This window comes from Haliaeetus leucocephalus, unplaced genomic scaffold (assembly GCF_000737465.1).
Source record: "Haliaeetus leucocephalus isolate CR32 unplaced genomic scaffold, Haliaeetus_leucocephalus-4.0 Scaffold251, whole genome shotgun sequence".
Lineage (NCBI taxonomy): Eukaryota > Metazoa > Chordata > Aves > Accipitriformes > Accipitridae > Haliaeetus > Haliaeetus leucocephalus.
Genome location: NW_010972687.1, coordinates 3,823,184 through 3,848,792, shown reverse-complemented (window position 1 = coordinate 3,848,792; position 25,609 = coordinate 3,823,184). Strand labels below are relative to the sequence as shown.

Below are 25,609 nucleotides of genomic sequence, written 5' to 3'. Positions count from 1 at the left end.
TAATCATGAACAGATGTAAGGCCCACCTGAAAAACTTATATTTTATGTAGTGAAAAAGCATTTTTCCTTTCCTCTGAAGTTTGAAATTCATTCTTAAAGGAACTGCAACTCTACCAGTTGATAGGCTCAAAATTAGAACACAGCCTCAAGGTGAACTTCACATTAAGTTACATTGTTACAATGTGGAGGTGGATAGAAGGAGGAAGCAGGGAGGGCAAATAAAAGCTTTTGTGGTCTCCTTTGAACATGCAGAGTAGACTACAATGTATCTTCATATCATTCCTTCATTCTCCTGGATGAGATACCTAAGTAGGCAAACCTGTTTTGTAAAGCTTAAGCTGACAAATGGGAAGGATGAACCATCCTCTGAGAAACTGCAGGTACAGTGGTGGAGCCTTAAGATAAACTTCAATCAACGCTCTCCAAACACTCTCTAAAATATTTCAAGCAATAACAAATAATCCAGAATTTAAATACAGAGGCCAGATTCATCCATCTAGATTTCTGTACCTCAATTAGTAAAAATGGGCCCAAGGCAACAAGACACTTTCTGAAGCCAGTTCAACTGCATTTTGAGCCTTTCATATCACAGGAATGCCAAGAGCCACACGTGATCCAATAAAGACTTGGAAACATACTTTAATAGAAGCTTTCTTCTCTTTTGGAATGGGCTTCTTGAAAGCCTTTCCCAAGGACAGATACATGAATTCAGCTGGACAGTGCTTGGATCATGTTTCTCCCACTAAGAGAAGACTAAACAGTAGGTACATAGTTAATTTTTCTTCCTTTGCTCTTTGCAAGTACAGTCCTAGAGATCTGGGGGGGAAGAAGGCAGCATACTTCAATGGAAGGATAATTTTGGAAAGAGATCTTACGAGAAACAGTAAAGTGATAACCTACCCAGCATCTTTAAGGAGGTCTAAAAAAGCATGAAACTTTTGGAAAGAGTTCTCAATGCTGCCTAGAACACCTTCATCTTCCAAAATCATGTTTGTTACTGACTGTGCATGAAGAACATCAGATAGGGAGGTATTTAGATTCCTTAATCTTGCATTTTCGACTTCCAGCTATGGGGGACAAAAAAAAAAAGGGGGGGGGGGGGAAAAGAAATTTTTTTCATTGTCAGTTAAAACAAAACCAAAATACACAACGCCACCTTTGCAACCTATAGAGCAGTATCACAGAGAAATACCCAAAGTAACTGACATAACTGATATAGAGCTTCCTGTACCAGAAATATTCAGGGCACTACTACTACATTGAGATCTGTGCAGGTTTGTTTATCCAGAGCTGCAATTCTATGCTACCATAGTGAAATTACTCCAGGCACTCAAAACTACTGGCTCAGTACTGTCTCCAGTATGTACAGAATGTTGTAGAGCAAGTGCAAGCAGAAAAAAACTAGCTTTCATATCATGTTAATTTGCATGTATTATATGACACATTAACACCAAAGAATTTATTTTACTAGTAAAACACCTTAACGAAGGCCAATGCTTTCCTTCTAGTCACACCTCTATCAGAGGGCATGCATACTACTCTATCTCTCCCCTGCACTGTGCATCCCAAAATTGAAAGTTTAAGATGATCCAATTTTTCTTCACATTGAACATTAATCAAATCAATGACAAACTGAAAGCTGAATGATAGTGGTAGAATATGTTTGACAGAAACATTAACTCAGACACTCATTTAAGATTACAGCTATGGAATCACTGCTACCACAGGCCTTCCTTCTTTCAAGGACAAAAAAATAACAGAACTGTGTAGTGCACTGTAGCTGTTCAACTAGCATCAAAATTAACAATTTTAGAGATTACTGCTACTTAGTTTATCCCTTCTCCTGAGACAAGGTGCTAGGTCCAAGCAGTCCAGCATGACAGAGAAAGATTGCTTGTAAAGGGTATTTAGCCTAAAAAGCATTTAAGTATTCAAACAACAGGCATCCAGCAGAGCCCACTGATGCACTTCACATTACAGGATTGGAATGGCTGCACCAGAGGACTACAACGAACCTTGTAGAGCACAGAGTTCTCTGTGGGTATCTGCTCCCTGAACTATGGGGTACCACTTGTTGCTCAAGTTCCAAAGGCTACCACCACTTTAATTCCACTTCAGATCACATCAAGAACCAAATCCATTCATTTATACTATCTTACACTCAACTCAGTTACAAGAAATTCTGCTTATTGATGCAAAAGGATCTTTTTAGTTTAGCAACAATGGACAGAGGGGAAATAGACCTCACAGTTTAACTGTGACAAGTCTTTAGTTCCGTTCTGTCATAAAGTGAAACTGCACTTCACAACAACTGGTGGCTATGGACAACATGCTATGCAGAAAACCATCCGATATTTTTATTGTCTGCAGAAACAAAACTTAAAAATCAAAAGGGACAGAATACGCCAAATTAAACAACATTTGCAACAAACAGCTTTTCAATGCAAGTTATGATAAAGAAGGTGGGAGACCTCAAAGAGCTATCCATCTGCTGCAAATTGCAAACAGATTTAATCACTTTCTCAAGAAAAACAAACATCAGGATGCCCCAGATCATAAGTAATATGCCAAATGAATGAAACACATTGAAAGAGTAGCTTGACCCAGAGTTCAAGGCTCTGGAATAGGATCAGGAGAACAAACACACATTACTAAATCCAGATTTCATCACTGCCCTTAGGCTAGGAAATGATCCATGTGACTTTGAACTGAAACTCTGGAAGCTACCACATTAGGGGTCGTTGATAATTACTCCTAATTAAGCAAGTGGATAGTTTGATTGGTGCCTCCTTTAAAAGTAAAGACAACTAACAATTAATTATCATTACCTCCGTTATCCGTTCCTCAGCCTTTACTCTGGCTCTTTGTTCTTCCTTTAATTTTTCCATGCATTCTTCCAGCTCCAACTATCGTAACACAGATAAACTATCATGAAATTTATATCAAAATGTCTAATCACCGTGCAATTTTATACAAAAACTCAACATGTCCAATTAACAACTAGCACACAGCATTCCAAGCAACAACATATCTTCTACAAAAATACATGACGGAGGTCTTACCAGTACATAACTTTAGGATGCAAAAAATTAATACAGGAAAGCGGAATTGATTTGCAATATAGCAATAGATAACATGAGATTATAGCACAAGTCTCTCAGGTCTATGACATTACCATCAGGAATGTACATTCTTGTCTACTTCCTCTTCTTCCCCTTCACCTTTTCAAACCTCATTTTTAACTAAATACAACTACCTCATCAAAAGCTTAAATTGAGCTCAGAAGAAAATCCTTAGTAGCCATACCTAGATTTTCAGAATGTATTCTTCATCCAGGATTTTATTCCTTATTACAGCAGTAGGAATACAAAATTCTGAACTGTAAGAACTCTACTCTTTCCAATTGGTTTCACTGAGTTCTTCAGCAGAACTAAGTTTTTCACAATCCCAAGCTGTTTGAGTGAGTTAAGCAGCTTAGTGTTGAATTAACAATAACAAAACCAAACATAAACATCTAGCAAATATATCCTAGTCTTATTCATGAGATGCCTACACTTGTATTTTAACTTTTAGTTCCAAGTAGTGAATCTCTCAGTGTCAGTGAACTGTAGTCAGGATTTGATAAGCAATACCATGTTTTCTCATATCATTGCACAGCCTTATCATCTTTAATTACAGCATCTGAAGTGGAAGAACAAATAGGAATTTTCATTCTTGCATGCCTTAACACGGTCTTCTGGTTCTAAAGGTAAAAACGGTTAAAATTATCAAGCTGCTCCATTTTTCAGAAGGTAGCCTGTATGTACCAACAGTATACAAAGCTTACTCATTTCTCTATACACCTTCTGTACAGGCACATATATGTAACATAGGCCACTGCTTTTTATACAGACCTTACCAGTCAGTTCTACAGAAGAGCAAAGATCCAAACAGTACTGAAGTCCTTTGTTTACTATTAAAAGCTTATTCAAGAGCACTCTACTGCACTTCATACAAGCAATCAACTGAGAAGACTGGTGTCCAGCATTATGCATAGTAAAAATAATCCTTCTACAAATGCCAAAAGGTCCTCACAGGTCTTGTAGGATGCAAGGGACTTTTGCATCTGATTCAAAGATGCAGGTTCTAAAATATTCTAGATATAGCCCTCCCAGTGACAACCACTCGGAGTGAAGATTAAGGGTCTGTCACTATTGTCCAGTAAAGCTCAGTCCTAAGATCCCTAGACTGGTATCAGCCAAGCTAACCCTGGAAGTAGAAAGCCAGTCATATCTGCATCAGCTGAACACATGAGAAAGACTCTCAGAGGTCAGAAGGTATAGGAAAACCACATTTCAAAGACAGTATTTGGAAAGAGATTTAACAGTACCAAACTGCCATGATGTAACAAAATCACGTCCAGGCATGGCGTTGGGGGGAAACCTCCAAGAAGAACCCTCAGCAAATACCACAATCTTACTGCAATCTGCCTCAGAATGTGTAGAAATAATAGGAGCTAGAAATCCTTTTATAGATACAGAAGCACACCACAGAAAGTAGCGACCATAGTGTTCTACATTCACAACTTGACATGTAAGCTGGAATCCTGTAACCTAGCTTTGAAGATCAGTCACAGGTACCACAGACTTGAATTCTTACAGTTCCATTTATAGTGTGTGCACATATATATATATATGTATTTTAAAGTTTCTAGGGTGTAGGTTTTTTTGGCAAGCAACTACTTTAGAAACCTTAGTTCTATAGTATTTTTGCTGTGGACAGACTTTAGACAATTCTAAAGGTGACAGCACTAATCTTTTTCTTCAGATGGCTGGTTTGTATTTTCAAAAGGAAAAAGCTTAGAAAATAGTTGAATTATCAAGACTTTTTAAACAGAAATTTGGAAGTTTTGTAGTTTTGTTTAAACTTGATTTATCACACCGTAGATATACACATTTGACGGTTATGGGCTGACTTCATAAAAAAATTGACAAACACTGCAGCTACATCTCCTCATAAGCAGTATCAGAAGACTACATTTAAAGGAAGATGCCTTGTACCTCGGCAAACATATTTGTCACCATTAAATTACAAGTATACATACGCTTTATTCTTTGATTTGCTTTTGAGAAATTCATTAGCTTACACAAACTGCTAGTCTTTGTGCAGAAAAAAAGTCATTAAAATACATCAGAGCTACATGTACATTCATGCTACAAGACTGAGCCTTCTAGTAGTGCAGTGCAGAAAGACAGCACCGACAGCCTTCAAGAGGAAATTGAATAGCAAATATATCTGTAGCCCTCAGAACCACTATATGCAATATGACTACTCACCACTAGAGAGATATAAAACTGAAGTTTAGAAACTAAACATATAAAAAAATTCAGTAACTAATTAGCCATGTTTTTATACTTGATTACATCGTTGTCCCTATTTTTAAAAAAGAATTATAGTGCAATTTCTACTTCTATGTAATTCACATAGTATTCATGTGTAGGAAAAGTTATACCCTGCTAACTACATTAAGGGTGAAGTTCACCATTTATATCCTTAGTTAAAGTTTCAAAATCTGGGAGTTTCTTCAACTACATTCTTCAGAGGCAATTCTGACATTTCAGACTCCCTCTAGTGGAAGGAAAGAATATTTATCAGTTCTTATTTTTCATTTAAGCAGAAATTAAGCTTTTAATTAGCCAAGGGATTTTTTAAAAAAAATGAAAACACAACTAATATTGTTTCACTAAGTAGTATGCTTAAAGCCCCTTTTTGAGCAGAAAGATGCAGAGAAGTTTTCAAGGACTTGCATACTGAAGCGAAAGCCTGGTCATTCTGTCACATCCGGGGATGTCTGGAGAGCTTTTTTGGCACAGTGGCAGCTTAAGGAGTTCCCACCTCTTATTGTTTATTCCTACTCTGCAATCTCATCATTGTTCTAGCTAGCACAGCTGGTTGTCCCACTTTACTGAAAGGCTGTGCCAAGGCCTGCTACAGCCAAATACACTGGATTACTTTTCAGCTAGATCAGTTCCTCAAGCCAGTTCCCACCTCAAGCAGCTCTTCAGTAAGAGCTGTTTAATGACAATACCTAAGCCAAATTAACTCAGATAAAAAGGGTCCTCCACTTCCCCTCTCGCATTACCAGCCATAGAGTTCTGCCATTTACTGTGCTCCAGTTCTGGAACACACCCAATCACATAAGCCAATGTGAGTCACTAAGATGGCTAAAAACTAACCTGGAAAAATATCACAGAATGGCTGAGGTTGGAAGGCACCTCTGGAGGTCATCTGGTCCAACCTCCTGTTCAAACAGGGCCACCTACAACAAGCTGCCCAGGACCGCGTCTAGATGGTTTTTTAGTACCTTTAAGGAGGGAGACTCCACAACCTCTTTGGACAACCTGTGTCAGTGCTCAGTCACCCTCACAGTGAAAAAGTGTTTCCTTGTGCTCAGAGGGAACCTCCTTTGTTTAAGTTTGTGCCCATTGCCTCTTGTCCTGCCACTGGGCGTCAGAGAAAAGAGATGGGCTCTGTCTTCTTTGCACCCTCCCTTCAGGTATTTATATAAATATGATTGCCCTGGAGCCTTCTCTGCTCCAGGCTGAACAGTCCCAGCTCTCTCAGCATTTCCACATAGGAGAGATGCTCCAGTCCCTTAACCACCCTTGTGGCTCTTCACTGAACTCTCTCCAGTGTGCCCATGTCTCTCTTGTACTGGGGAGCCCAGAACTGGACACAGTACTCCAGGTGTGGCCTCAGCAGCACTGAATACATGGGAAGGATCACCTTCCTCAGCCTGCTGGTAACATTCCTCCTAATGTAGTCCAGGATGCCATTCACCTTCTTTGCCACAAGAGCACATTGCTGGCTTGTGTTCAACTTGGTGTCCACCATGATCCCCAGGGTCTTTTCTGCACATTACTTTCCAGATGGTCTGCCCTCAGCATATATTGGTGCATGGGGTTATTCTTTCCCAGGTGCAGAAATTTGCACCTCCTGTTGAACTACATGAGTTTTCTCCACATCAGCAAGATGAATTAACTTGCCTTATGATCAGATAAACATGAAAAAAGACATGAGAGAAAGACTGAAACAAGAAATGGAAACGCACTAAGGGACAGAAGGGAAATAGACCTCACGATTCAATGGTGAGAAATTGTTAGTTCGCTTCTGCCATAATGTGAAATGATGCTTTGCATCAACGTAACAAAAAGGATGGGCGAGGCACAGCCACAGTTCAACACTGCTTAAACAGTGCTGTCAGATATGCAACCATGGCCTAAAGAAGTATTTTGGTTTCCAAATTCAGAAAATCAGGAGAATCTGGACCTTTACAAGCACAGGAAATTTAGAACTAATCTTGGAGTAGGTTCCTAAAATTTGTAATTTCACCTCCCAGGAAGCTCAAATTAATCACAAATTATCCCTTCCTTACAGTTGCTCCGTATGTGATACTACAGGTAACACGGACAATATAGGTCCATATGACAACTCTTCCTCAAAGCACAAAACGCTGCCTGCCTCAGCAGTGTATCCTGAAAGTAATATTCTTTCCTCTCCAAACACCAAGAATAAATACGTCAAGTGTTTCCTGAAAGCACCGTCCTTGCTGCACAGAAGTTTTTGGTGCAATATGCACATAACACAGAATTCCATGATTCCAGACATAATGCTCTTGATGAGAAGTTGAAGCCACAGCACAGCACATCAACATATTGCACACAAACACTAATATGAAATCACCTAAAAAGAAGAAAGCTGCTATACAACTTTAAGTCCCAGCAACACATGAAAACCTTGACAATTTTCCTCAACAGAAGTTCTAGAGAGAAAAAGGGTTAGGCCTGAAGAAAAAGTATACATCAGCTGAAAAAAACACAAGTAGTTATTTATGCAGTTTTTGTACAGTTGTTTTGCCTTCCACAGTAACTCTGAGGCATCTTAATACTCCCATTACATATAGATGTACAAGTTAAGTTTCAACTTCACTTTGCTTACATGAAGACAGCTATATGGTCTTAATATTTACCCAGTATGGTGCTCTATCACAACCACCACCAAAAGCAGACTGACTATAGGTCCTATTTTTAGCAGTATTAATTTGGCAGCAGTGCAGATGCTCCAAACAAAATTCAAATCCTAACATTTCAGAAACAACCCAGTTACTCTGCCTGAGGGTGTTACTTTACAATAGTGCTAGATTACCTCAGCAGCATTACTGAGCCACTGAAACACACTCTTTGTTTTCCCTTCCTTTTCTAAGAACATTCCCTCTCAAGACATTTGCAGCAATAGCCAGTCTTGCTACCGCTGTTTTTTTAGAGCTATCAAAAAAGCAGAGGGAATAAAAAAGCAAATGAAAAAAGTTTGTTATCAAGCTCAATTATAAAATGGACCTTTAACACACTTTCAGTTATTTTTAAAATTATTTTTACACAACAATCATTACAATATTTTAGCTCTTAGAAATAACATTAAATTACATTTACAAAGGAAATACTTGGAAGGAAATACTATAGGCAATAACACCAATCAAAAGATTTGTGAACTACAATTCAAGACTGGAACAGAGAAATTACGCATAATGCAGCTGTGTGTATTAAGTGAAGTCTTCCTTATAATAGCCCTGATTTGACAATAAGCTTTTAGCATACACATCTTCATTAGAACTATTCAGAGATTGGAAATTCAGTCCATATCTGACACATATTTTGCAATGGGAGCCTGTATGACAGACATAATGCAGGATAATTAACTTATTCTGAAATCCCACTCCATGACTGGTTATTAGCTTAAGAATAATCTTCTGAATAAAACATGGTTTAAATAATACAATTTGCCTTTATGGAGTTTAAGGGACAGAACAGGCTTCTTACCTGTAATTGTTGATACTTTGTTACATTAATCTGATCTAATGATTTTGCCAGATCAGGATGATGGATAACATCATCTAAATCCTCTGTGCCTTCAGTTTCAGATGTAGAAGCACTTTCTACTGTCACTTTCACAGGAATACCTGTCTAATTACATCAGAAAAGAAAAACACACCCACTCCCAGCATTACATTGTGCAATAAAAATCAAAGATTAAGTAGTACCAAAAGCTTAATTTAAATGCAATTGTTTCCCAGAGTCCTTTACAATGCATATACGTTGTCCAGCTATGCAATTTTGAAATAAATGTGCATAAAACAATATTAAAAAAAATCACATATGCATATATTGGGTATAGGTGGCAAGGATGTAGTAGCAGGGGCCTGCAGGGCTGCCCCATGCCAGACACGGCCGGTTCCAGCCGGCTCCAACCAGTCCACGCACGGCAGGCCGAGAGGGGGCGGCGCCTCCGGGAAAGCCCGTGTCGGAAAGGGCAAAAAATGCCAGCCGGGCAGAAAGGAGGGAACAAAAAGAGAAAAAGCAGAGGGAATGCCAGGCTTGGAGGAGGAGAAGGTGCTCCATGGTGGAACTGATACCCACACTCCAGCCCAGGGAGGACCCCATGCCAGAGTAGAGGGATGGGCTGAAGGAGCTCCAGCCCATGGACAGCCTGTGCCAGAGCAGGCTTTCCTGAAGGACTGCAGCCCATCGGAAGCCTATTCCACAGCAGGGGATAAGTGTGCTGGCTTCAGCAACCATCAGACCCTTTTGTGAGCCAATTTAATTCATCAGTACACACTAATGTTTCTCCAGCTATTCTCGGGGGGGGGGGACGGGACACGGACGACACACAGATGGAAATGAGATGCAAAGGAGAAGGAAGAAAGAGGGGATTTCCCCCCCCCCCCCCCCCAGTACGTTTACAACAGCAGTTCACAGATGGGTGCAAACACAAGCATGTAGTCCAAAAGCAAAAGGAGGAAAAAGAGGAAGGAGGGAGCAGAACCTTTCAGAGAAAAATGCTGTTAATTCTCCTTATTGCCTCTGGAGGGATTGTGCCCATACTCCAACTCAGCTTGCTCATAATGCTAAGAAACCAAAAGATAGTAATACAGAAGTGCGAGTAAACTAAGTATGAAAGAAGTTTCAACCAAATGCTGATGTAAACTATTATTCTGCACTTCTGTGAGAGAGAAACTTTAAAAGTATGTTCCACTCTTAACTTTCATCTTTTTTCAGGCATTCATCTAGTAAATAAACCATCTTATGAAAGAGTACCTGAATCTTCACTGGTAATTCTTCAGTACTATCCACTGGTCCCCCTCTAAAGTCAGAAAAAAACACTTTTGAGAAAAGTAACTTTATAATATCACCATTGCTACTTCCATTTCCAAACACAGGATTCTAGCATAGGTGAAGCTGTAAGAGTAAAACCAGCATCAGACATTGCACTGTATCCCTTTAACAGTCATTACATATTTATTTTGTTCTATTAGTACTCCTACTTACTCATGAACTAGAGCAACAGTACTGGATGCTAATGTTAATATCTTCAATAGGCATCTTGCTTAGTTAATTATTATGAACTAAAGTCAACAGGAGAATTTCATGTTCAGCATTTTGAAAAACAAGTTTAATAAAAATAGTTATGATAGAGCATTAAGTAATTTTTTGTTTAAATATTTATACAGCTTCCATTTTGAGAGGCGAAGGTCTAGGCAATACATAAAAAACAAAATAAAAACTGTTTCAAAAGGAAGCATGATAACAATATTATGGCTTCCATGTTTAACATTATTTTTTTTAAATTTTACTTCACGGGTCTTAGATGATCGCAATAATTATGTTGGCACTGGGGGAGACAGAGCAGAAAGAAGAGGTGGGAAAAAATACCTAGACACCTTGAAGTGGATGCCAAATCAACTACACTACAAACTTAGAAAACTAAACCGCATCTTCAGCTATGATAAATCTGATAAACCATTAGTAACAAGAGAACAAACAAGCAAGGTAGGTTTGGTTGTTGGTGGGTTTTTTGCTACACCTGAACATTCCTATGGCCATCAAATTATATCTTTTTGTGTATTTTAAAAACTTACTGGAATAGGATTTATGTAACATCCTCAAAACTTATATAAAACAAAAAAATATGAATCCAATATGAAATTCTCCATGTAACTTTCAAATAAGTATCTTAAAAAAACTAATACAGCTCTCTACTACACTTATCATGCAGGTTTTATGATTTAATATTTTCCCCTGTATTATGAAAACCACCTGCATCTCTTTGCACGTTCTGCAGTCCGCCAAGGAAGGAAGCCTTTTGTGCCCGGTGGTAGTGGTTTTGGTGAGTAACTGTCTTTCACAGATGTATTTTTTTTCCCAGGACTTACAGACTTTTTAGATGGTAATCCTGTATTGAACAGCAAGAATAAGAAAAAAGAGAATTCATTATACCTAGTTATTTACATATAAATTCACAGCCTACTGTTCATAAGTAAAATGTCCTATGTAATAAAAGGGTCCATAGGAAATCTACCTTTCAGCTTAATTTTGCTGAAGTGTTCAAAAACTTTTGGTTTTCTTCTCAGAAAGAGCAGCGGACAGCTTGTCTGCTTGCAGTTATAAACTGGTACGCTTAACTGCTATGTTAGCTTGATGCAAGTAAGAGCTTGATGCTATTCAAAAAAGGAATCAAAGTTTTGTAGCTAAGGAGGTTTATCACATTACTGATTTCAGATACCTAACTTCATTTTCTCAAGTAGAAGCTTAGACAGTCCACGTAGACAGTAAGGCTACCTATGTGCTTCAACTTGCCCTCTAGTGGCTTTAGTGTGAAGAACGTTGGTTTTGTAACTGACAAAATGCTTGAAGCTAAAGCAGGTACTCACGCTGATCGCTTCTACAGAACACCAGCAATATCTTCACTTAAGAGGAATAATAATGAAAAGCCATGTTCACTAGTCCAGTCTTTTTTTGAGTCAAATACTACTACCACTACCACTCAACGTAGATTCAGAATAAATACCTAGCGGGGATGATCACTCTATCCCAGGTTCTGTATCAGTCAGAAACTAACAAGCCCAGAAAACAGTTCACCTCATATTTCATACAGTTAAACTAGTGAGAACTCAGGTTACTGTTTCTCTGAGATCAATAAAACAACTAATTTTGTAACAATATAGAAATGCATAACTGTGGAATGGGATTCCAAATTTTAGTTCATTCTCAACAAGTAAATAGGATAGAATAGTTTTCACCTCCTGACTCCCTCCCTCTCCTTTTTTAAAAAGACAAACAAAAAACCCCCCAAACACACCACAACTATATTTGAGTCAGGCTGCTTCTTTTTTCATCACCCCGATCACCACAGTTTATTTGTACGAAGACTTCAATTTGATTTATGCTTACCTCTCTGCTTCCAGATAACTAGAGCAAAGATGAAAAACAGCCAAATGTATTACAGTGGAATTTTTAGTAACTTACTAAAAAATAGTGTATTGCAGCTATCAGTACTTAATTATAAATATTCAAGATACCTATGTTATTTTAAACGAACTATTTGTAATAGGTTTACATTAAGTTAAAAAAATAAATCTTAGAACATTTTGTACATCAGTAAAAAAATGCATGCTTTTTTGTTCTGGCAGAGGACGATCTGCTACAGAAAGGTTACAACATCAGAAGAACTAGGCAACTTACTACTGCCAAGCTTCCTAGAAGAGAAAGCTTGTGGAGAGGATGCACTCAGAATAAATAAGTGCAATGCTTCCACATATTTAAGTTAGCATATCCTACCATTTTTCCAGCCATATATCTAGCAGCACTAAAAACAAAATCAACTTTCCTATAGAAACCACTGATGGTAGAAGACACATTAAGAATAAATGGAATTTTTTTAAGACAATTATTCTGCAAAACACTGACATTTATACATATTGTATATTTTATAATTAAAGCTCTTAAACATTAAAAGATTATTTTGTAGAAAAATTTACAGAGAAAATAAAGACAGTATTACCAATACGAATAGTAGCTTTTCCTTTTCGACCACTTCCTAGGACAACAGTTCTTTTCTTTGGTCTCGTTTTCAGAGCATCCTTGGAAGATGGAGATGTCAGCCACTTATACTGGAATTTTTATTTTTTTTTTTTAAAGAAAGACAAATTGGTTTAGTAACTGATATTTAAAGAGGTGGTCATTTAAGATTAGAGGATGTTTTGCCAGATATATGGAGAATACTGCTAGTTACGGAAAACTTAATAATAAACTGTAAAATTAAGGAAAAATAAAAATCCCACAAAGCCCCAACTCAAACACAGATTGAATGTGAGTCTGAGTGCCACATTGTAAGAAAGCGTTCCCAGAACACCTTTATGACATCCCATTCTCCTGTGCAAAGCACTTCTTTTATACGGAAAAAAAAAAAAAAAAGGCATCAACCTTATAAAAAGGAAACTCTGGCTTTTTGCATTTCATTCTCAGAAAGCTGGCTTGCTAGGAATGACTGGCTCAGGCCAAAGACATCCAGAGTAACGAAGGCTTCCCTAACATGATTTTGTATTGCCAATAAAGTTAATATTTTTAAAAATTGGAAGTTTAATTTTCACTGCCTGTAATGAAAATTCATCCTTACACAGTAAAAGCCTCCAAACTAAAATTAAGACATAGTGATAATCAAAGGCAGCTGCTGTACTTCAAACTTCATTTCCTTACAGCAACAGCTCTATTCTTAAAAGTTCCCCTTTCACCATTAAAAGTTTTATTATTCCAGGTAGATATTCTTAAGTTACAGTATCATTTATTCTTTAGTGTGCATCAAGCTATAGTTAGTACAAAGTCCAGTGCTGAAGCAGCCATCGAAGGAAATGCAGTTGCTATTAACACAAAGCTTCTCTCGGACAACTCTAAACCCCACATCAGAGTACTAGGAACAGTATGCCAAAGTTATTCCCACCTAATGCCCAGGGAAGATTAAAATGCCATTACTGTGCTCTAACTAACCAAGTTTAGTCCAAGTTTATCATTGGCAAGAAAAACTTTTTTTAAAAAAAAAAACAAACTCAGGACTCAGACAATCCTTTTATAAGTTTTGCTGTGTCTACAGCTGGATCTAGCTGCTGAGACAAGTGAATTGTTCATTTTAAACTAAAAAACAGACAGAAAAAGTAAAATTAAATTGTAAACTTCTAAAAGCAAGCATATCTTAATTTTGTTTTACTACACACATAAGAGAGCAGCTATACTAGGTTAAACCTAAAGTTCATCTAGCCTAGTAGCCTTTCTCTTGTCTAGGTGCCTGCTGCTGTTGTACAACATCTAAGTATAAAGACAGCAAACATATTAAGACAGTGTTGAAAAATTACTTGATCTGTGACTATGAAAGCAACTTGTTTTATAGACAAGTTCAGTGGATTTTTCCTTTAAGTTATTCAGTCTCTCTCAGAATCTACACAAACTTTCACCACCTATTACATCCAATCATATCTACGATTACAAGCCACTAGCTAGCTACACAGTGCTGCTAGGATAATACAACTTTCCTGTTTCAGCTGTCCATCAAATTTAAAGGCATCAATTAGCAGTAGGCATCTCTTCTTAAAAACTTGAAAACCCAACCCAAAAGGCAAGCACCTACATGCTACTGAAAAGCAAAGAGAAACAACCAGTTTTTATGCAGAACAGGATGGAAGGGCTGCTGTGACTGGTATCCAGTAAGCAAGTGCTGACAGTACATTACAGGCTATTTGTGGCAGCCAAGACATGATCTTTTGTAGTTATGATGGGTTGTTATTATTATGAGGCCATTCAAAAGCCCACCAAATTTCTCTTTTTAAAGCAACAGAGAAGCACCTGAATATATCTTCTGCCTAAGCAAAACCACGGAGTTGACACAACAGGTGCCATGATGAGTGGTACAGAATGCAGCTCTGCCACTTCTAAGTGGCAAATTCAACACTTCACTGAGTTTCACTCATGAGAGTTATGACAGTTTGCCTTTGGCAGGATAAAAATCTGAAACTGGAGGCAGTATTAGGGATGACCATCCACGCAACTCTTTAGTTATCTGTGGGTGAGATATAATACAAGTTAGGCCACTTGCTGCAAAAGTGACAGATTAGTTTCACACAGAAAATTACATCTTACACCTTGTGTTCAAGAAGTCTCTACACATAGGCTAAACTTAGTCCAATTGATTCCTCATTTTCTCTTAATATGAAATCCAGATCTCTAGCAAATACAATAGGTTAAAAAAATCCATACTAAATTAAATAATTTCAAAGATAGATACGCATGTTTTCTCCACTACAAAAAATGGACCAGCACATCCTTTTAAAACCTCACAGGTCTGGAGGCAGCACACAGATGACAAAAGGAAGCAATGTAGATGCTAACTGACTGTATTCTGTTTGACAAGCTTAAGCTACCAAAACCAAACATTGCTTCTTTAAATTTGTAAACTTAGTCTATAATGGATCCTCCATAAAAGAATTCATGGAAAACCTGAAAAATAACTGATTTTTTTTGTATTATGCTAAAACTTGTTAAAAGTAGAAAGAACCACAGTGTTAGCTACATCCAGAATTTAGAATATGTCATTAGGACTCCCACAAATACACTCTTAAATTGTATTTACTTGTACATTGACTTTTTAAACTCATACGGCTGAATGTTGACTATTGGCAGAAGGAAGAAACAGTCCTTGCAGTTCTTTCTGCAACAGAGCTTAGCAACAATTTGTCTTCATTACACCTGTGACTATTTGCTAATTTATTCCCTGAGTTTTTAATCCTAAAAAAACCTTAACCAAACACAACAACAAAACCAAAAACCACAAAACAACACACTACCAACACCCACACACAACAAAACAAACCCCCATATTGCTGACTTTCAATACAGAGCACATCAAGACACTATCTCAAAGAAACTCAACTGATTTCTCTTTATAATATCCAGGCTTCTGCAACTGAGCTCAAAACCAAGTGTAAATCCTAGATTAGGGTAGTAACTGTTTCGGTTTCAAATGAATATCAACCTCAACATCAAATGTTTGCATTCATCTTGCTGCAGCACCCGTTGCCAAGGTTTGGGTGGCCACGGTGCTCATCATTTTGTTGTTAGGTCCACAGACTTTCTCTTCCCCTTGAGGGTACTGAGTGGTGTCAAACAGGGCTTGATAGGCATGGGCCAGGCCCCAATACGTTGCAGTGATTTGTATCTCTCTGGAGCTGCCGGGGTGACAGCATACCTTTTCCAAATATTTTACTAGTTCTTCTGGATCCTGCACTTGTTCAGGGGTGAATTTCCAAAACATTGGAGGTGCCCACTTTTCTAGGTACTTGCCCATACCACCCCACACACCCTGCCACTCACAATTATCCAGCCTTGGGGCACATCTCTGGGTGATCTTCTTAAATAGCTGTTTAACCCTAAATGAGAGCTGAACCACATTCAGAAGTATGCTAATTCCTAGCAGTAGGGCTAGGACCGTGCTAGTCCTAACATCCCAGGAGTATTCAAATTTTTCAAAATTCTCAAACACCATTGTAACTGGACTGAAGGAGAAAGGAGAGGGGAAGAAAGGTACCCCACCCATAGACTGGTTTTCCATGGAGGAAAGGTAAATGGTATAATTATTAATAGTTTCCCACAGATGGCTCCCGCAGTATAAAGGTGACAATGCTAAGTGCAAATACCAGATTAATCCCACAGCCGATAACTTTATCATACCATAAACCAGTGTTATACCATACATCAAAGCGAAAACCTTAATCCACCTCCCACGGATGATAAGCAGTAGAAGAGGAACTACATACAGCAAGCGAGGTGATACATAACAGAGCTTTAAAAACCAGAGCAACAACTCTAAGAATACATAAATCAACATAATGAATGCTTAGAACAAATTTGTTTTAACAAGCTCTGGTCGGGTTTGTCGTTATCTCAACCCTTCGTGCCCCATGTTGGACGCCAAAATGGACTGTCATGGTTTAACCCCAGCCAGCAACTAAGCACCACGCAGCCACTCACTCACTCCCCCCCCATCCAGTGGGATGGAGGAGAAAATCAGGAAAAGTAGTAAAACTCCTGGGTTGAGATAAGAACGGTTTAATAGAACAGAAAAGAAGAAACTAATAATGATAATAATAACACTAATAAAATGACAACAGCAGTAATAAAAGGATTGGAATGTACAAATGATGCGCAGGGCAATTGCTCACCACCCGCCGACCGACACCCAGCCAGTCCCCCAGCGGCGATTCCCCGCCCCCACTCCCCCCAGTTCCTATACTAGATGTGACATCCCATGGTATGGAATACACCGTTGGCCAGTTTGGGTCAGGTGCCCTGGTTGTGTCCTGTGCCAACTTCTTGTGCCCTGGCTGGGCATGAGAAGCTGAAAAACCCTTAACTATAGTCTAAACACTACTGAGCAACAACTGAAAACATCAGTGTTATCAACATTCTTCACATACTGAACTCAAAACATAGCACTGTACCAGCTACTAGGAAGACAGTTAACTCTATCCCAGCTGAAACCAGGACAACCACCAACCTCAGTTTCTCCAAAAAGGTCTTTAAGAGATTGGAGAACTGTATTAATCCTCAAGGAATTATACACACAAACTTCTCAGTTTATTAGATATTCCCTACAGATCCACAGCTCTGACTTTTAAGCCTTTTCAAAAACAAAAGAGCAGCAAGTTCAAGAACTGGGATTGTTGCAGCTCTGTGAAAGCAAGAACAAGAGTACACTCATTTGTTTGCTGTCTCTTTTGGGAACTGAATCCAATTTCTGTGTTATAAACAAAAGACTCAGTGTTTAAACAGTATACCTAATCACAAATGGTCCAGATACTCAGTTTATGCATGTTACTGTAAACTCTCCATGGACTATTAGATAAAGATGGCAAGGGGTACTGTACTTCAACTAAACTCTGGTTCCTTAGATGATTAGCATCAGAAAGGATAGCTTTGAGTAACTTAGAAAAATCGTAACTATGTAAATTATTGTCAAAAAACAAGTTTCAAAAAGTTTTAAATTTTAAATTGTGATTTCCTTTACTTTTTAATGAAAAGTTATTATTACCATGTTAACAAGAAAGACACGTGTAACAGAAAGCCTTCCAGCAGTCCTACATGTTCTACAGTAATGCCCAAGTATACACACACATATTTCCATTTTTCTTTTCATTAAATGGATATCCTTGTTTTATTATGGCACACCTTAAATTACATAAGAAATCATACAAAATGCCCAATACAATATCATGTTGCTGCAAGTGTTTTTAGGTTGTCCCTTCATAGTGGTTTTTTGTTTGTTTTTAAACTGCTTAAGAGTCAGACTTCTGTTTAACTAAAACAGCTGGTTTAGATTCATTCTGAACAAAGTTGTCCTTTTAAAGAAAAAAAAATGCAACAGCAGCTACAAAGAAAACCCTAAACTCACTCCAAAATGCCTAAGACGTACCTCTGAATTAGCACTATTTCCATTCATAAGAGCTCTTTCAATAATGTTTTTCATCATAACGTGATCTAGAATGAATTAAGATATCTTATTAAGAATTTCAAGTATGAAACAAGTATTTATGCAAACAAACAGATCATTGAATAAGCAGTACACATCTCCTACCCTACTTGCTTCCCCATTTTAAAAATGCTTACAAAATGCTGTTGCAGGCTCTTCCCTCCAGAGTTACTGAAAAAAAACCCACCAAAACCCCACAAAAAAAAACCCAAACACCAAACCCCACAATCACAAAGAGCACAAAGGTAGATACAGGTACATACCAATTAATGGATTTTTTCTTATGTCAAGTACCACTAATGTTGTATTAGTTTGAAGAGCATCTAATAATGACCTTGCTCCTTCATTGGATATTCCACACTGCTGCAAATCAAGTGCTAAAATGTTTAAGGAGGTAAACAAAAATATTCAGTGGCATAACCTGTAATCAGTATTTAACACAATCCACACCTGCTGAAAACAATCATTTCATAGAACACGCAGCATGAGAAAAGAGGACATGATAATAACAGCCATGTGTAAAAACAAGAATATTACTTTCAGAAAAGAAAACTAGAAATTTATATCAGTATTATAAACATTAAGAAATAACTGCTAAAAAACTGCAAAGGAAGGAATATACAAATCACAGTTAAGTCACTGTTCTTGACAATTCCTAGTAGATATAATATTCCCAGGCACCAATTAATTCAACTGCCCAAGGTAACATCATATGTAAAAACACACAACTTAGGTCTAAGAAGTCTGAGTCAACGCTTCTACAAGTTCATTGCTTGCACACATCAATGAGTTACATGGTCACCATGAAATATTACTATCATGGCTTTGGTGTTTATTTCATGTTGTGCATGTGCAGTATCACAGAATGGTTGAGGTTGGAAGGGACCTCTGGACATCATCTTGCCAAACCCACCTGCTCAAGCAGGCTCACTTAAAGCCAGTTGCCCCATACCATGTCCAGACAGCTCTTAAAGACCTCCAAGGAGGAAGACTCTACAACCACTGCGGGCAACCTGTGCCAGTGTTCAGTCACCCTCATGGTATGAAAGTGTTTCCTGATGTGCAGAAGGAACCTTCAGTGTTTCAGTCTGTGCCTACTTCCTCTTGACCTGTCACCAGGCACCACTGGAAAAAGCCATCTTCTTTAGAGCCTCCCTTCAGATATTTATACACCTTGATGAGACCTGCCCTGAGCCTTGCCTTCTCTTCTCCAGGCTAAACAGTCCCAGCTCCCTCAGCCTTTCCTGAAGTGAGAGTTGCTGTAGTCCCTTTGTCATCTTAGTGGCCCTTTGCTGGACTCTATCCAGTAGCTCTAGCTCTCTCCTGCACAGGGGCACCCAGGTCCGGTCTCACCAGTGCTACGTAGAGGGGAAGAATCACCTCCCACAACCTGCTTGCAAGTCTCTGCCTAATGAAGCCCAGGATACCACTAGCCTTCTTTGCCACAAAGGCACTTGCTGGCTCATGGTCAGCTTGTGGTCCACCAGGACCTCCAGGACTCTTTTCACAAAGCTGCTTTCCAGCCACACAGCCCCCAGCATGTTGTGGTACATGGGATTATTCCTGCCCAGGTGCAGGACTTTGCACTTCCTTTTGTTAAACTTCCTAAGGTTCCCATCAGCTCATTTCTCCAGCCTGTTGAGATCCCTGTGGATGGCAGCACATTCCCACCTTCCCAGGGATCCAAGTAAGGCTAACTGGCCTGTAGTTCCCTGAGTCCTTCTTCCCAGCCTTCTTGAAGACTGGAGTGACATTTGCTATCCTCCAGTCCTCAGGCAGCCCGCCCAATCACTATGATCCTTCACGGATTATTGAATGGCCTCAAAATTACATCAGCCAGCTCCCTCAGCACTTGTAGATTCATCCCATCAGGGCCTATGGACTTCTGTATGTCCAGTTGGCTTAAGTATTCTCTAATCTGATCCTCTTCCATCAGTATGCATGTTATCTGTACACCTAGCTCAAACTATAAAATGATATCAACAGGTAAGTATTTGATTCTATGTACAGAATGCTATGACTTACACCAGCACCATTAGTCATTTTGTACAGATATATTGTAGAAAAAAATTACTTCCCCAAAACACTACAGGACAATACTAGATGATACAATAGTATTCACCCACTTTGACAATTCAAAAGAGGAAGAGAAATTTCTTTTGAAGAAAGATTATTCTTTCCTTGCTGAACAGCGAGTTACTCAGCTAGCTACATTTGCTACAACAGACAATTTTAAGTTTTCTGCCTGCCACTACTGTATCTTAAGAGCAGTATTTCACAATACCTTTTAGCCAAAGATCCTCTCCTAGACAGTCTGCAAAGGCACTTGCTCCTCTATCTCCAACAAGCATGTTGTAGTTGAAAGTAATTCGCCTCAAACCAGTCATATAGTCAAGGTCAGGTCTCCTGTAGCGCAGGCTTTCAGCCCAAGCTTCACCATGTCTTTTCATTGCCTGGTGCTTTGCAAACAAAGAAGGTGTTACCAAGTGCAAAGGCAAAGCCATTACTGATGGCAAGATCAGAGGTTATCTTTGTTTGTAATTGATGTTTAATGGCTTGAGTGCCGATATAAGAAAAACAGTCATACCATTTCTGAGTTTGAGTCATTTTTAAACATTACAGTTAAGTCATCTTTGTTATCATCCAATTTGCAATGCAAATTATTAAACATAGCTACAAAACATCTTATTAACTTCTTTTGGCAGACAGACACTTTCAACACATCTTGAATAGGAAATACACACTAGGAAATTATGTGCTTTCTTCCAAACCAATGTTAACATTAATTAGAATATTGTACTAGTCACAAGCTTACTAATCAGTTAATTAGTAGCTTCTAAACTGTAACTCAATTATTCTTACCCAATGCTTACGAATACTTAAGACATTTTTTAAAATTTGTGACAATGAAAGAAGCATTCCCCAAAACAGGTGTCAGACATTTACAGCCCTAATCCTCATTTAAAGAAAATACCTCAGTCTGAACTGTTATTTAACTGATGTTTACTAAGAAATACCATATTTAAATCCGACACCAGTAAGCTACTTTTGGCATACAAAGTCACAAAATTCACATACTTAACTTCAGTATTCACATATGCTGCTCACAAAGTGCTTTGACGGATTTAGAGCTTGAAAGTCAAAGAAAAAAAATCAAATGCATTTGATTGTTCACAAGTTCTTGTGAACATCTGATTCTAAGAAAGGTGATTAAATTACCTTTAATACATTTGCTATATGTTCTGCCCCTCGCCATGTGAGGCTACATCCTGTGAAATTTACATATCTGATCGTGGCTGAATTCTTTATACTTTGACAGATTGCTGAAGAAAACAAAAGCACACGTTATCCACACATACCACAGCCAGACTACCAGAACACACTTTTTCACTGCCATATTAAGAAGCTGGATTGACAAAGAACTAGTGTTGAAATACAAAGTATATCTTAAATACATTTAAAGTGTTCTAAGATTATATATTTCTAGCACAAGTGTTTAGCAAAGACTATTTGAACAAGCCAAAATATGAACAAATCAAGAAAGAGCTAACCTCAAACAAATATTATGACTGTTGTTCTAAATAAAAGTACAAACATCATTATAAAGTAGTATGGCTGTTTACTAGCATCAAGTGAAGAAATTCAAGTCTTCAAATGTTGTTAAGTCATGTAGAATAAAGTGAAGATTGTTATTTTAATCACTACGGACAAATTTAAAACAGGAATGGAAATACTGAAAAAACGTACCTATTTAAAGGATTAAAAAAGAGAAGTATATTTACATGGGTTTGATTCTGAACTTACTTTCTAATCCTCCATCTCCAATTGGACAGTGGGCTAAAGAGAGACTCTCTAGAGATGAAGCTGTGGCCAAGCCCTTCAGAATAAAAACAATGTTTGTTAACTGGCTTGAAAAGCAAAAATACAAACAGATAAAAGACCAAGTCACCCAGACTGCTCAGACCTCTTTGTGCTCCCTACAAAAAACTCTAGGGCATTCAGAGGGAGGTCAAAACAAGTGAATCTTAAAGCCAAGTTTAAGCTAGTTCATTTCTTTAGCACAAGAGGAGCAGTAGCCTACAGGCAACAAGCAGCAACCTCCTTTCCTAGAAGACAATCACCAGTGAAGTGGAGAGTGTTCCAATAAGATGTCTTGAAGACCTGTTTTTATCTCCTTGGTGTCCTTCTGTCATGCACATGCACAGTAGTTCCAGTCACACGCATAACTTATGCTCCCCAAACACAAGGCAGAGATGTTGCTAAGAACTCTAATAAGCCTTGATGAATCAGGGCAAGGGAAGGTTATGTGATTTTGACAGGTTCAGCAAGACTAGGTTATACTAAATGTCTCAGCAAGAATCATTCATGTGATGGATAACACAAAGATATCTTAGAAGAAGAACATCTTGTCTGTGACATATTTACAAAATTTAGTTGCTACTTCTCTATGTTCTGAGCATATTTTCCATTTATTTGTATACTAATATATTCTCACCTTTGTTAAAAGTATTAGATCTCTCTCCCTCAGAAGCAAACCCTGCAGTTCTAAATTTTTTAGTACATCTGATATACTGAGACAGCCTTTGACAGCTTTGCATAGTTGGCCAGTCAAGTCTTTTGATCGAATTGCTGGAATTCTCCTTCTAAAGTAAGTTTTATATCTTTCAACACCTAGTAAACAACAAAAATTACACATCAGTAAAATCCAGTCCCTATTGACTTAAAAACAATCATAATCACACCTTGCTTTTTTGCTGCTTTTCTTAAATAGAAATAATTCCTTAGGTATTACAATTCCTCCCCCCTGTGTACTCAATCACACAAAAGTTTTACGCAACAAATTCTAATATGCATGCACCAACGTATTTATCTTTTATAGCCATCACTACAAACCTGATTCTCCAAGACTCTGTTGATGAAAACTTCTTATTCCAATAGAAGTCAGGGTCTTATTATGCCTGATAGAATTCAGAAGTGGTACCCAATCAGCAGCTTTGATATGATCTACAATTAGATCAAGAGCACCCTGAGTCAGGTTAGCCTTCACAGCTTTCAGTGGGACAGAGCCTTGAAGGGCACACAGATGTTCATAATGTGAGTAGAAATCCAGCATGCACTGTCTTCTTATTTTGACTGACTCAATCATTTTTATGTGATGTCTCTCTAAAATAAGAGAGGGGAAAAAAAAAAGTAAACTTTTTCCAGCATATAATTGATTTCATAACACAGTCTCAACTCAATATGCATACCCAAAACATGCATATTGTATAACATTTACATGTCTTTGATGTGGCAGCTAAAACATTAATGTCTTGTGATGCTCACTACCTGTGTGAGTACAGTTGAATGAATAAGGGGGTGGGAAAAAACCCAACCAAAAACCATGCATTTTTATTCTCCCACACAAACAGGTATACCCAAAACACAAAAGGCCTAATGTTCAAGCACAAACTGCTTTAAAGTTCTCATTTTCCTCTCAAAATTTAGTTTTGTAGTGTCAGGGTCTGCAGACTCCTGAAAGCCTTGGACAGCCCCTGACCCAACATCAAGGGATACAAATGACTATTCCATAGAGAACTAGTTGTGAACTTCTCTGCTACTTCAATCAAAAGCCTAAATTCTCATAATACAGAATAAATTGTGTGTTTCCTAAATATTTTTGCTATTGCGTACCTTATGTACTTATCCCAGTAAATTTAGGAAAGCACTCTGCAGGCATAAGTTTTTGTTACACATTAGTACCCATGTAGCAAAACAGCACTAACTCCCACATAGAATCTCTAAACACTGCCATGTCACAGCTATTAAGAGTAAGTAATTCCACGGTCTCAATAGGAATGTTTGTCAGGATATTAAGAGGACCCACTTATTTATTTATTTATTTATAAAAAACTTATTTATTTATTTATATAAAAAACTTAATGCTCAAGACAGCATTAAGTATCCCACACTGGGTATCAAACATTGTTCACATTTTTTCATATTGTTAAAGACTAGAAAGCTTCAGCCGATCTTCTGAAACACTCTGTATGTCAACATGGGACAAGAATTACTGGATATGTACAACTATGTGAGGAGAGTGATTTGTACAAATATAATTTTGAAAAAAATCACATTATTAGTATTTGGATGAAACTGTAATACTAACAGGAATAGAAACTCTAATGATAGCTCTCCTACCCCCTTTTATTCTTTTATTTTAGCTCTGATTTACTAGCATTAGATAATCACCACACTGTGGCCACAGGAACAGAAATAAGTAAATTATAATCCATCACTTCAGCTTCAGAAAGTGACTGACCATCAGTTGTAAAGCACCACTGACTTCAGGCGGTGTATCAATAAGCAATATAGTAGCTTTTTCTCTCCAGAGCTTAAACAATACTCTTTTACGGTGGCTTTCATTGCAACACCTGAACACCACACCTCTAACAGAAGTAAAGGAAGGAGCTCCTGGCGCTAGCACTGAAGTTTAACCCACCTGCAGGTGGAGAGGAAAAGGGCCAAACTAATCAGACCCACAGTAACTTCCAATTGAGAAACAACTATATGAAGTAGAGCTCTTCTGCATGGAAGTTAGTGCACCTAACACAACCCCTAGAGTATCTTGACTGGCTCTGAGAATGTACACAGGGGACAATTATTTACTGTCTCTTTCCATGCAGAAGCAAGATGACATCAGACGATACCAGCTAGTGACAAAGTGAAAAAAGAAACAAACCACAGAGTAAACCTGAGAAAACCAGTTGCACGCCAAGAGGTTTTACGAAGCTCTAAGTTTATAGCAATTCAAAAAACAGCTGGGCAAATTTATCGGGGGGTAAAGAAATGTGCCATACAAGACCACTGACCACAGAAACAATGACCATGCCCTGCATCCGGAACTGCAAGACACACACAGGAAGCTCAACTACCCGCTTACTCTCTGCTTAGGCGCTTTATTAAGCACGGCCTGGTGGTCTGCTGGGGCTAAACACATTTTATTCGACCTGCTGGACCGCTGTATTTAAGTACGTAATACAGCATCCACTTAACATACGCAAACTAACTACTCCGGTTGTAACTGGGGTAAAATAGTGGTTTTTTAACTTTTCGCCCACTCAATACTGCCACCAACTCAGGGAACTACTTCAGTGCCCCACTTCCCCAGCCAGCATGAACTGGGGACTGCGCCGTCCGCCATCAGCCGCGGGGATATGAGAAGCGCCCAGGGGCCGGCAGCAGC

At 38.3% G+C, this 25,609-nt stretch overlaps 1 protein-coding gene across 1 annotated transcript in view; it reads right to left on the bottom strand.

Moving 5' to 3' along the window:
* Positions 1–25,609, bottom strand: part of CEP78 (centrosomal protein 78kDa) — a 29,372-nt gene that overhangs the window by 3,413 nt on the left and 350 nt on the right. Inside the window, exons 2-14 of the mRNA XM_010568737.1 lie at positions 23,278–23,547; positions 22,880–23,055; positions 22,189–22,261; positions 21,604–21,707; positions 20,669–20,843; positions 18,648–18,761; positions 18,328–18,392; positions 12,874–12,982; positions 11,130–11,265; positions 10,131–10,176; positions 8,856–8,999; positions 2,829–2,906; positions 901–1,067 (exon numbers count right to left, since the gene is read on the bottom strand). Coding sequence (XP_010567039.1) covers positions 901–1,067; positions 2,829–2,906; positions 8,856–8,999; positions 10,131–10,176; positions 11,130–11,265; positions 12,874–12,982; positions 18,328–18,392; positions 18,648–18,761; positions 20,669–20,843; positions 21,604–21,707; positions 22,189–22,261; positions 22,880–23,055; positions 23,278–23,530 — 1,640 coding nt within the window. The 5' untranslated portion in view covers positions 23,531–23,547. The remainder of the gene's footprint in view (positions 1–900; positions 1,068–2,828; positions 2,907–8,855; positions 9,000–10,130; positions 10,177–11,129; positions 11,266–12,873; positions 12,983–18,327; positions 18,393–18,647; positions 18,762–20,668; positions 20,844–21,603; positions 21,708–22,188; positions 22,262–22,879; positions 23,056–23,277; positions 23,548–25,609) is intronic.